Below are 12,212 nucleotides of genomic sequence, written 5' to 3'. Positions count from 1 at the left end.
ATAGGAGCTCTTCTTGCACTAGAGTATTATTATAATCATCAAGCAACTGTTGCTCTTTCTGACGCAAATAAATACTATCCACCACTTCCAAACGCTTTTGTAAATAATTAATCTGCTGCTCTAATTCACATTTCTTAACAAAAATGTTACCAAATACCTTCGAGTTAAACTCTAGTGAATTCTTCTGTACTTCTGAAAGCTTGCCATGAATTCCTCTATTACCAGACCACCATGACTGGTTCACAATATCTTTATACCCAGGATGAGTAGCCCAAGCAGCAACAAATCGGAAAGGTCGATTCCCTTTAGGCTGAGGACGACCTTTACAACGCACCAGAATAGGGCAATGATCAGACTGAAGCCTATTTAAAACTTCTGCATAAGCCTCTGGAAAGATAGATAACCAACTACTATTTATACAGACTCGATCAAGCTTTTTTGCCACGTCAACATAATTTTTCACCCTCCTGTACCAAGAAAACTGCCTCCCGATAGTCTTCAGATCAAACAAACCACTATCCCCTAATGAAGTAGCAAACATGTCTGCTCTTTGATGAGAAAATTGACAGCCCTTAGATTCATGAGAGAATTTGACTTCATTAAAATCACCAAGAACAATCCAAGGTCCTTGAAAAACCATGGATTGTGCAACAAGATAATCCCAAAGAAGAACCCTTTTATTAAATTGAGGACTGCCATAAATACCACTACACCTCCAAATTAAATTATCAAAGTGAACCTCAACAGTAACACCCTGATCAAAAGCATCAATGAACTTACAACAAACACCCTTCATAGAGGATAGAAACCAAATACCTCCCTTATGCCCCTGTGCCTCTACTATACCAACAGAGTGATACCCCAACCTTTCCCAAAATAATTTTAAATGCTGAAAAGGGGAGTGAGTTTCAACCACAATAAAGAAAACAGGTCTAAATTTCCTAACAAGTTCCTTACAATGCACCCGGGCTAACTTATTAGAAGCACCCCTAATATTCCAAACAATCATATTTAAACTATCCATAAATAATAGGGACAGAATAAATAAGAACATAAACTCTAAACAGAATCACCAACCTCAATAGGTGGTTTGTCCTGCGGTACTGGCACACTCTGATCCTCAATAATTGCCACCTTTGGACCCCCTGACACTGCACTTGCCATGCTTCCATCTACTAAGGTTTCCTCCGTTGTGCCACCATTTTTATCAACTGGCGAGTTCTGCAAGGAGGAAGGCCGAGGACGCTTCCGTAGAGAAATTCCACGACGTGCAGGAGTTCTGCGCGATGGAGATGGCGCAATTTCATGTTTTTCTTGCTTCCCCATCCTAATGCCAGTTGATTTGCCTCCATCACCATGCAAATTGGGCCTTGGAACCCTTCTCGAACCAAACTTGTGCTGCTTTCCATCTTGGTCCTTCAAACCTGATGACTGGCCCATTGTAAATTTTTTCTTACGCAGCACTTGTTGCCAGCCCTCTCCATCATCCATGCATGCCTCATTAACAAGACCATCAGGCATGTGAGGAGCCAATGATTCCGTAACCACATCATTCCCTTTAACAACTCCTAATTTCTCACCCAAATCACGAGCTTCTGATTCAACTTCTTTTTGAATCTCATGATTGTTGTGTGGCACTAGTGTTGGGGCTTCATTATTTTTTCCATCACCAAAGGAATTTATGTTTCCTTCCAAGGACTCCTTCTCCATGCACAACGATTTATCATGCCCATACCGTGCACAAGTAGCACAAATCAACTGTAAACTCTCGTACTCCACTTCATAAGTCACACCCTCCACTATAATATGTTTGATTACAGGCAACTCAAGATTAATTTGAACACAAGCTCGGGCATATTTTCCTCTTTCTGCGAGCTTAGTAGCCAAATCTACTTTCATCGGAATCCCAATTGCAGAAGCAATTCGCAGCATTGCTTGTTCCTGGTAGCACCAAATTGGAAGTCCCGAGACTCGAATCCATACCAGCGTTGATCCAAAGGATTTTTCGCATGGCCTAAAATCCACATCCCATGGCTTTACTGCAACATAGTGACCGTCTATCAACCACGGGCCACCAAGAATGACTTTCTCACGATCCCCAGCAATATCAAATTTAACCAAAAAATATCCAAATCCCACATCCAACAAATCAAACCCTCCTTTGATGCGCCATACTATCCGGAGCTTATGCATGAGAGCCGTGTAGCCATAATACTTATCCAACACCTTGATCACGATGGCTTCCTTATAAGGTTCAGCTAGACAGCTCTTTGCCTCCTTGGTAAAACTGACACTTGGTGGACGAGAATCACCCTGCTTACCTGTCACCGTTGCGATACCATCCCCAGATAAAGACCCTACTAATGCAAAGGCCTTAGACTTTTCTGCACCAATGACTTTATCTCTAAAAGAGACCTTGGATGGCTTTCCTAACCCCTCTCGAGAAGAACCCTCCTTAACACCGGATACACACCCACCCACGCTCTCCCCCTTATCTCTTCCGATGGCATGGCCATCTTCCTCACCGTGTTTCACCCTCAACCGCTCGCCCCCGCTTTCTCCTTCTCTCATTCTCTTTGAGTACGGAGTACGTACTCTTTCTCTGCTAGGGTTTTTTCGAATGGATCACGTTTTGAACTAACAATGCGTTTAGTTTGTGTTTTTATTTTTTTGTTATTATTTTTTTTTTAAAATAAAAATAATAAAATTCTGTTTTTATTTTTTATAATTTGTAAAAAAAAGTAATGAAATTGAAAATAGAACGGACCAAAGGAACTCGCTTTACTCTCTCAGAACAGTAGAGAGTAGAGACACGGAAAACAGAGATAACAGTAAGGATACTCCAGCAGCCTCGAAGAAGAAATCCAAAGCTATTGAATATCCTGAAGCAAAAGCAACACACTGCGTTTCATTCCTTTTTCGATTCAAGGTCAGACCATCTTCTCCTTCATGAATTCGTATCTATAGTATCCAATTTCTGACTAGGTTTGTCTTCGTTCCATGTTTTATATTGGGATGTATGTAATAATGTGCAGTATCTATAGTATCCAATTTCAGCCTCTGTCTTCTATAGGCAAATCATGTTACTCAAACTCCTTAGGAGTTAGTGTTCATGTGCAGTATGATGTATGTAATGATGTGGAGCAACTTTTTTACAAGGGGAGAATCATAATCTGATAACCTAATTTGTCTGGTGTAAAATTTATTAGAGGATAAGATATGGGAATAAAATTTTTCAACAACTAACTTAACTGTTTTTGTTGAATTTATTAATGAGCAATGTATATGATCAGTAAATATTATCATTTTTTACCAGCACTTGGCCTGAAATAATTTGCACCCTTATTTACATGAATTTTGCAGATAAGAAGCATATAGTTTGCACCTATATTTACCAGAGTTTGCACACATGAATCAATACAGTTTGCACCCACATTTTTTAGAGTTTGCCCACATGAATTAATAAAATTTATTTGTTAAAGACAATTTAGTATTTGTGCTGGTCAAATGATGACTAAAACTATTAAAGATTGCTGGCCACCAAGAGTTTCTCTTTATTAATTACTCTTTCTCATGATAATACACATTTCTTTGGTTGAAAGTAGAACAGAAGTGGAGACTATGGAACAAGAAAGGGAGAGAAATGGGCGATTGTGTTGCCTGTGCAGTGGGAGGGCCGCCTTGAGAAGGCCGAAAACCCTCCAACAGTTATGCAGGGAGTGCTTCTTTCGGGTCTTTGAGGACGAGATTCACCAAGTCATTGTCTCCAATGGCCTCTTCACACGTGGGGAGCGTGTGGCAATCGGTGCTTCAGGCGGCAAAGACTCCACAGTCCTGGCCTATGTGCTAGCTAAGCTTAACCAAACCCATGACTATGGCCTCCATCTCTTCCTGCTCTCTGTTGATGAGGGCATCACCGGCTACCGTGATGACTCCCTTGAAACTGTTCACAGAAACCAAATTCAGTATGGACTGCCTCTCAAGGTTGTCTCTTACAAGGACCTCTATGGTTGGACCATGGATGAAATTGTTGCCACCATTGGTAAAAAGAATAATTGTACCTTCTGTGGTGTCTTCCGTCGGCAGGCCCTTGATCGTGGTGCTGCACTCTTGAAAGTAGATAAGCTCGTTACCGGTCATAATGCCGACGATATTGCAGAGACAGTTCTCTTGAATATACTTAGAGGAGATATTGCTAGGTAGCTTCTTATCTTAGCTTTTCCCTTTGAATTCACGCCGGTCGTTGTGATGCTTGTCTCTCTTTGTGATCAGATTGAGTAGATGCACTTCCATAACCACAGGTGAAGATGGGCCCATTCCCAGGTGCAAGCCTTTCAAGTATACATACGAGAAGGAGATCGTAATATATCCTTTTAGTTAGTTAGTTGAACAAGCTAATCTTATTCGTAAAAATATTTGTTGGTTCTTGTCACCTTTCTCCAACTGCAATGCAAATTTGCGAATCCTTGACTCACTTTGATGTCTCTCACGTATGCATATTTCAAGAGGCTCGACTACTTTTCCACTGAATGTAATGTTTATCATTCCCTATCATAGTTAGTACCATTCCGATTAAACTCTATAACATAATACTATATATTCTCTCAATACCCCACAGGCATCTATTCTCCAAATGCTTATCGTGGTTTTGCCCGAGAGTTCATCAAAGATTTGGAAAGACTCAGGTGGGTTTATTGTCTAGGTTGCTGCTCGTGCTTGATAGGCTATTTTTTTTCTTTCTTGTGTTGAAATTGGAATATTAATGGTTTCCTCTTGAAATGTAGACCTCGGGCGGTTCTCGACATCATTAGATCGGGTGAGAATTTCAGGATATCTACAACTGCAAAAATGCCAGAGCAAGGAACATGTGAACGGTGTGGTTATATTTCTAGCCAGGTATTACCTTCAGTGTGCCCCATTGGATGAATATCAGATCTCAGGGAAACTTGTTTCATATATAAATGATGCATTTCAACAAAACCTGATGTTTCTTTTTGTGATATTTTAAGTACTAAGATATAGATTGATCATAGAATGGACTAACCTCCACTCTGCCTAACTTTCTTTCACAAAAAAGATATACCTGTTAGATATAGTTGTTTCCTTTTATATTTTAACATTCAATTTTCAGTTTGTTTCATATTTGGATTGCCTAGATGTTTGGGTTTTCACTTTATCAGCTGATTGACAATATTTTTCATGTACAGAAATGGTGTAAAGCTTGTGTCCTTCTTGACGGATTGAATCGAGGTTTGCCTAAGCTTGGAATTGGACAAAGTCATGGTGTCATTGGTGCATCCGGGGACAGAAATGAAAGGAATGGTGGAAAGACCATTGAGAGTAAACAATGTGGAACTCTAGACTTCTAATTTTACATATATGACTACAATTTATCATGTATCAATGAACAAATTAAGAGCATGGAAAAAGTATCTAAGGGGACAGGATTATAAGTTAGGCCTTGCATATCTGAAATTATAGATTAATAATCCCTTCATAAAATTACATGGTGGCTATGATACGTAGTTTTGGAAGAGAATTTGAACATGATTCGAGTGTTTTTGGTTAAGAGTGTCGAGATTAATGGCAATCATCAAGAAAGCAAGAGAGATGGTTGGTAAAAAAAAAAGTTATTTGTTCATTTTTGAGGATTTTTTTTTTCTACAAGAGTACAAGTCAACTATTGAACTACTTACAATCTAAAACCACTGTCATACAAATAAAAACCAACCAAAGCAAAACAAAACAATGCCTCTCCTTTCTTTCTTCTTTTTTCTCTTCTCTTTTTTTTTTTTAATGGGAAGAAAGAGGGTAGAGATAATAAAATTCACCATAAAACTTGAATAATCTTAATTTGGTACTCCCAATTCAGTTAAATTGGCTTGAGGTAGAACTTGGGTTAGGCCTTGCATCCCAAGGATTCTGAAAACTCCTTCTTGTTGAACCATATCTCTCAAACTCAAGCCTTTGCCTTGGAGCACTTTGTGACCTAACCTTAGCTCTTGAAGATTCAGTGTTAGCCATGTAGCTTGGGTGACTAGTATATCCATTGAAGAAACCCCAAGAACACTCGCTCTTTGTTGGTGTGAAAGGGCCTCTCCTTCCACCATTACTGAGCCTAGATGAGGCCGAAAATGCTTGGGGACTATTCTCTGCGGTTCTTGAAGCCATCACCACTTCTTTTCCTTTGTGGAATCTAGGAGAACCTAAGGGCAACACTTCCCTAGATGAGAAACTTGTATTTAGCGCTTTCGAGGAACGTTTCGATGGAGATTCATATGCCATGAGAAAGTTGTCGCTGTAATCTGGAGCGAAATAATGTTGTGGTGCCTTGAATGAGCTGCTACTGTTATTGTGGGAATTCATGTGTGGCTTCCAAGTATCAACTTCAAGAATCTTGTCACTCTTCTCGTCATCTATGTGCCCGTTTTTCTTTGAAGCATTGCCAGTTTGGCTCCACGCACTTTGTTCCATCCAACTGTCTAACCAACTGGAACCGAATCGGGCTCTCTCTAACTCAATGTCCCTAAAATTTGAATTGGAACAACATCTCTGCAAGTCAAAATGGCCAATTCATCATTCTAAAGTAGTACAATAGAAAACTTTTGGTTACTTAGAGTTCCCTATAAATTTTTGTACCTTGAGGATAGAAGATCCATCAAATTTCGTACTATAGGCACGAAGTGGATACTCATACTCTTCAGGAACCTGCAATTAATCATGAAAATGAAAAACCTGACAGATTGTGATATAATCATAAGCTATTCTTTGCATAGTAGTTCTCATCTCAAAAGATACGCACATTCCAACCTAAAAGCCAAATTTTACATTAACCTTTGTTTGAAACATGCAGTTTGTGACAGGGCATAAAGTAAAGTACATTGTTAAGGAGTTAAGGATAACATAAACAAGTTAGCAACAGCTTGTTAAGATAAGAAAAAGGACAACAAATTAAGAATAATTATAAATAAATAAATAAACATGTTTAGGCTTACAGGGTAATGAGAAAGTGAAGACTTGAAAGAAGGCATGTTGTCAGACAAGTGCACGCGACTCGCACGTGCACGAGCCTGGAGGCGCACCAAAGTTTGCATGCGCCTCAGCATATCCGCACTCTGCTTCCTCACAATGTGGCCTCTCACCAGTGCTTGTAACTTCACCAATGCTTTAAGTGCTCTCAATGCCCTCCTTGCCTTCAACATTCAAAAGATCCAAGAAGAAATGAATAACTGAATTAGGCAAATTAAGTATAGGATTAACAATATCATATTTTAATTAAATATATATCAAAAGAGCTGGTAGAAGAGGGTTGTCCAAATTAAATATTATGATTCCCATTTGTGAGATCACTACCATGAGTCTAAAACAATAATAAGATATACAAGATAGGGTACTATAGATAAGCATGGAATGTCAAAAAGGTATAGAATATTAAAAGCAAAGGAAAAGGACATTAGAGAGAGAATGGTGGGTTAGGGGGTTATGGAGGTAATGATTAAGAAACACAAATACATAGTGTAAAGTCACCCCTTATTGATATATCATTCCTTGTGTCACATTCCCCACCTTGACATGACACGAAATAATGAGCATGATGGCAAAAGGAGAAGACATATATAAATAACTAAGGTTAATTAACATAGTAGCCTTGCTATGTTTGAACACTATAAGAAAAGAAAGTAATGCTTTACAGCCTAACATGTTACTATAATAGTATCCTTAACAAGTGTTTACTTCGTTCAAGTTTCACGTGAAGGTTAGAACATCAACTTTTTCCCCCCTTCAAAAAAGTAAGTAAATTAGTAAACCCTTTTGGTTTTCACTTGTCAAATGACAAGAAACAACTTGTTCACAAATCACAAATCATAACCTTTTCATACCCCTTACCCAACCAAAATGAACGGTAGTTAGTAGTTACCATCATGCACGTGAATCTCCTATTCTTACATTCACTTATGAGTAAAAGACCAAAAATAACACATAAAAGGCCGAATGTATTTGTCAAATATGTTCCAAAAATGAATTCTGGTTGACATATTCATCCGATCAATAATTTGACTTTTTGACAGGATTATTTTGTTAGATAATTAAAACTTTGCGTATAAATCAGACAAATATTCAATTTTTCATGGATCGATTTTCCTTATCTTTCAATACTATTTTAACACTTCACTCTTTTAGTAATTAGTAAAAGAGAAATAATATTTGCATCACTTCACTCTTTTATACAATAAAGTAGCTAGCTAGCACCTAAGACATGGATGATGATGCATGGGTTGGCGCATGGAGGGCCACTACAAGTTGGGTGTTATTTTTGGGTACAAAGGGACATTCTAATTTGGCAAAAGGAAAGTAAAGTATCATAAGTAGCCAAGTATGTGGGGCCAATCTTAACTAAGATGACAATATTCACACACAAGGCTCCCATTTTTCCCAGTTAGATTTTATTGGCTTCACCTACTCTACAAGCCCTTTTGGTATGAATGAATCATATAATTCCTAGATTTCTATCACACAATCCTAATACTAGTAGTCTAGTACTACTCTCTTCCCATTTCTCACTGTAAAACCATGAGGACCAACATCACTTACAATGGGGTCCCAACTCCCAAGTACAGGACACAGGGCAGAACAAAAACACAATACACGAAATAATGCAGCTAGCATGTGACAACAATACATGTGGCACTCAATACTGTGATTTCATTTAATGAAAAAAAAATTAAGATAAATTAAGCACTACTAGTCTTCATTAACTGTGGTCCCTTTTCAGAAAGAGACCTTACTTCACTTCAATTCCTACCAATGCTCATCTTACAACAATTAGTATTATCTTTGGACAAGGGTTAACTTCATCACCACATGATAAGATAAACCAATGTTTTATATAATAATAATAAGAGAAAAACGTAGTTTGATGACCAAATATATTGAAATGATAACATGCACAAAATTTGTCGGCGCATCCGAAAGCGCGGACAAACAAAATGAACTTTCCAGAATCCAACCATCAACAAAAGTTTTATTCAAAGCATATTGCTTAAGAATATATATTAAAAAAAGTGATTAGTAACACAATTTTTTAAAAAAATAAATTTCTATAAAAACACTTTTACTTATTATGTATTTTTAACCAGCAATTTCTGAAGGAAATTAAGGGCCTGCCTAAGAAATCAACCATTTTTTTTAAAACTAATAATCAAGAAATGAAAAGTAAAAATAAAGTTGATTGAATGTTAATCGAAAATAATTGGATACTAGATTTCTTCTCAGAAAATAAAAACTCTTATCTAACAAACATCAACAATTAAGAGAATTTGGTATAAGATTTTAACTTTCTCCGAAGCAGGTAATTATTAACTTTGGGTCCATTAACTTTCTCCCAAGATAATAATAATATTCGGAAAAACGAAGATAGATGTGACATTTTGAAATTTGATTATCGCAGCCACAGAGAAACAGTTTAAAAAATATATAAAATACGATTATACTAATAATAATTAGAAACTCCCTTCAATTAAAAAATTGATTAACAAACGAAAAGTGAGCATACATCATGATTCACAGAGTGTGTCAATATGTTTGAAATTAGTAGTCCCGCTAAGAACACATAATAATAATAATAATAATAATAATAATAATAATAATTCCAATGAGTTATAGCTCAAATGTCATAGTCTCTCGATACTCAATTAAGAGATTGTGGGTTCGAGTCTCCTATCTTTAGTAAAAAAAAATAATAATAATATAATAATAATAATAATAATAAATATTATTTTGAAAAAGAAGAAGAGGTGAATCCAGAAAACCATGCAAAGAAAAAACAAGAAAAAACTCAGCATAACAACATTATTCTATGTTCATGATTCCGAGGACATTCTGGTAAAAAAAATAAAAGCTGAAATTTACCAAGTAACCACGGAACGCCGACTGTATTTTCACGGCGGCGATTTCCTCCGCCAGCCGGAGTTGAACCTGCGCCGGCGTGGCGGCCCCGCCGCCGCTGGTGAGCCTGACAACCTCTGCTGCGGCATGTGCGGCTGCGAGAGCTGCCTCAGCTACGGCGGCGGTTGCGGCGGCGACGGCGATGGCGTGCCTGTTGGGGTCCAAGTTGTCGGTGAAGTTGTCATAGCCGTTATTGTTGTTGGATTTGTTGTCTCTGGTGCTTTGTTTCACAAAGCTCCAGCTCCGTTTTTCCTTTCCCGGCGGCGGAGTATGGTGGTGGTTCTTCTTTCCTCCGCCGCCGAAGAGTCGCCGGAGAAACCCCATAATGATATGTGTTTTCCACTCTCAGCTCATTAGTAGAAAATTTTGACTGAGAAAGAGAGAGAGAAGGAAGCAAGTAAACGAAAAGAATTTAGATTTTAGAATGAAAGATTATTTACTTTTTTGGAGGACAAGGAGATTGGAGATAGAAGAGTTTGGGGAAGTGTGGAACTCTTATATGGAGTTTTGTGTGTTTTCTTTTTGCAGAGATTTGGATTTGGGAAGTGGTATCATGTTCAATGGTGTAAGCCCACGCGCTATTATAAGAGTTTGGTGCCACGCGCTGTTTGAATTGGGAATTTACTGTGCTGAATGCTGATATCAAAATTGAATAGTAATGGAGTAAAGCAATAATAGGCTTTATATGTGTTATACTTCATTCCTTCCAAATAAGCATAAGGAATAATCAAACAAATCCAATTGGCAAGAAACATGTCACTTGAATAGTAATAATACTATAGTTTAACGTAAATTAAGTGAATCTAATAAAATACTAGTGTTTCTTTTGGTTCATTGTAAAACTAGCACTTGAAAGTTTAATGGACAATGAAAAAGTCTTAATCTACTCCCTAGTCTCAACTATGATAAATTTAGAGTCTACCCAGGTCTATAGCCGAAAGGCTTTATAGTTACATCCATACTGAATTGTCCAACATTCTCATATTTTAAATTTAAGCAACATTAATTTAAACCTTATATTAAAATATACTACAATGTTGTGAATTGGTAGAGTAAAAAGGTCAAACCCATCAAAATCATCACCATCATATATATATACACACACATCAAAGAAAGAAGATGAAAGCTTTTAATATATCAAGAGTGGACTTTTAATTCATTGCAGAGTAGTAATTGAAAATCCAACTTTTCTTGCTCATGCAATTGACAATTAAACTTGATGAATACTTCAATTGTCATGGCGTAAGTGGGGCTATTTAGGGTGGTAGAAGAACCGGACCTACACACATTAAATTCATGAAAAACAACAAATAAGTATTAAGTCAGGGTCCAATTTTTGTACAGTGCACTCATCCATCAAGATGTAGCATCCCCCTGTCCCAACAAGGAAATTTCCAAATAATACTTTCAATATGATAAAAAATATATGTGGAAGAATTAGTATAGTTTTGTTTTTGGGTTGGGTCAGTTTTATCATTTCCCAAAACAACAATAATTATGTCAATGTTTATATATGTCACAGCCCATCTTATTATCATTGCTAAAATGCTAATTCCCTAATGTTATTTTATGTACCATACTTATACCTTTGATTATTTTAATAAATGAAATAAAATATCTCATTGATTGCTTACTCTTGTTTTATTTATTTATTTATTCTATTATTTTACTTCTTATTACATTTTTCATAAATGATGTTATAGTATAGTCCTTCAAAAGGTACAAGAAGAAACTATCTTAACTTGTTGGATAAAAGATTACAGAAATCTTCTTTATGTTCATTGAAACATTAGGAGTGGAGAAAATAAATGGCTTCTATTCTTCGGTCATTAATGGCTTCCCATTTCTTGGTTGAAATTTGTGACACCCTAAATCATAAGGAATCTAAATGTGGCATAGCCCCACAGGTACAACTTTGCAGAGCATGGAATTGCACTAGTTTTTCATGTACTAGACCCTTAAATTGTACTCCTCCCTTAAGTTAAACATTGAGGGGGCCTAACATGGTATTTAATATTGGACCCAATGCTTCTTCCAGGAACAACCTCACATACCCTACTTTGATTAGAAAATAAGCTATTTTTCAATCCATTTGTTTAATGACCCAAATAAAATAGACCAAAAACTCGTGAAAAAAAAAAACAGACAAAAAAAAATGATTTTTTGTCATGCTCCAATGCTCGTATATACCTTCAGTTTTTTCTTTGTTAATAATATTCTTATTATTATCCTTCGTTAATAATAATAAGTTAATAACAATGTATAAA

At 36.8% G+C, this 12,212-nt stretch overlaps 2 protein-coding genes across 4 annotated transcripts; one reads left to right on the top strand and one right to left on the bottom strand.

The window, feature by feature from the left end:
* The first annotated feature begins 2,568 nt into the window (after positions 1–2,568).
* On the top strand, positions 2,569–5,705 carry LOC112751761 (cytoplasmic tRNA 2-thiolation protein 1). Of its 3 annotated transcripts, none has more exons than XM_025801004.3 (7): positions 2,569–2,929; positions 3,603–4,199; positions 4,273–4,365; positions 4,491–4,531; positions 4,619–4,685; positions 4,785–4,896; positions 5,208–5,705. In XM_025801004.3, exons 2-7 carry the CDS (start codon positions 3,622–3,624, stop codon positions 5,367–5,369), a joined length of 1,053 nt encoding a protein of 350 aa, XP_025656789.1. In that variant the 5' UTR covers positions 2,569–2,929; positions 3,603–3,621; the 3' UTR covers positions 5,370–5,705. The 3 variants fall into 3 exon arrangements, with proteins under 3 accessions (XP_025656789.1, XP_025656788.1, XP_025656790.1); XM_025801003.3 differs by having other exon boundaries at positions 2,732–2,929; positions 3,606–4,199; XM_025801005.3 differs by having other exon boundaries at positions 2,747–2,929; positions 3,611–4,199.
* LOC112751760 (protein IQ-DOMAIN 24) lies at positions 5,615–11,170 on the bottom strand. The gene is made up of 4 exons (XM_025801002.3): positions 9,910–11,170; positions 6,996–7,193; positions 6,640–6,708; positions 5,615–6,552 (listed from the first exon to the last, which is right to left on the bottom strand). The coding sequence occupies exons 1-4, from the start codon at positions 10,267–10,269 to the stop codon at positions 5,869–5,871; spliced, it is 1,311 nt and encodes a 436-aa protein (XP_025656787.1). The 5' UTR covers positions 10,270–11,170; the 3' UTR covers positions 5,615–5,868.
* Positions 11,171–12,212: the final 1,042 nt, after the last annotated feature.

The sequence above is a fragment of the Arachis hypogaea genome, chromosome 15 (genome assembly GCF_003086295.3).
Source record: "Arachis hypogaea cultivar Tifrunner chromosome 15, arahy.Tifrunner.gnm2.J5K5, whole genome shotgun sequence".
Taxonomy (NCBI): domain Eukaryota; kingdom Viridiplantae; phylum Streptophyta; class Magnoliopsida; order Fabales; family Fabaceae; genus Arachis; species Arachis hypogaea.
Note: the sequence above shows the minus strand (reverse complement) of the source record. Positions and strands in the feature narration are given on the sequence as shown.

Excerpts from the sequence above, each read along its gene's own strand:
- LOC112751760 (XM_025801002.3), bottom strand. The coding sequence starts at position 10,269 with ATGGGGTTTCTCCGGCGACTCTTCGGCGGCGGAGGAAAGAAGAACCAC. Across the intron at positions 6,709-6,995 it reads CTTCACTTTCTCATTACCCT|GTTCCTGAAGAGTATGAGTA; the intron begins GTAAGCCTAAAC and ends GATTAATTGCAG. Across the intron at positions 6,553-6,639 it reads ATGGATCTTCTATCCTCAAG|AGATGTTGTTCCAATTCAAA; the intron begins GTACAAAAATTT and ends TTTGACTTGCAG.
- LOC112751761 (XM_025801004.3), top strand. The coding sequence starts at position 3,622 with ATGGAACAAGAAAGGGAGAGAAATGGGCGATTGTGTTGCCTGTGCAGT. Across the intron at positions 4,366-4,490 it reads TACGAGAAGGAGATCGTAAT|GTATGCATATTTCAAGAGGC; the intron begins ATATCCTTTTAG and ends GATGTCTCTCAC. Across the intron at positions 4,532-4,618 it reads CGACTACTTTTCCACTGAAT|GCATCTATTCTCCAAATGCT; the intron begins GTAATGTTTATC and ends AATACCCCACAG.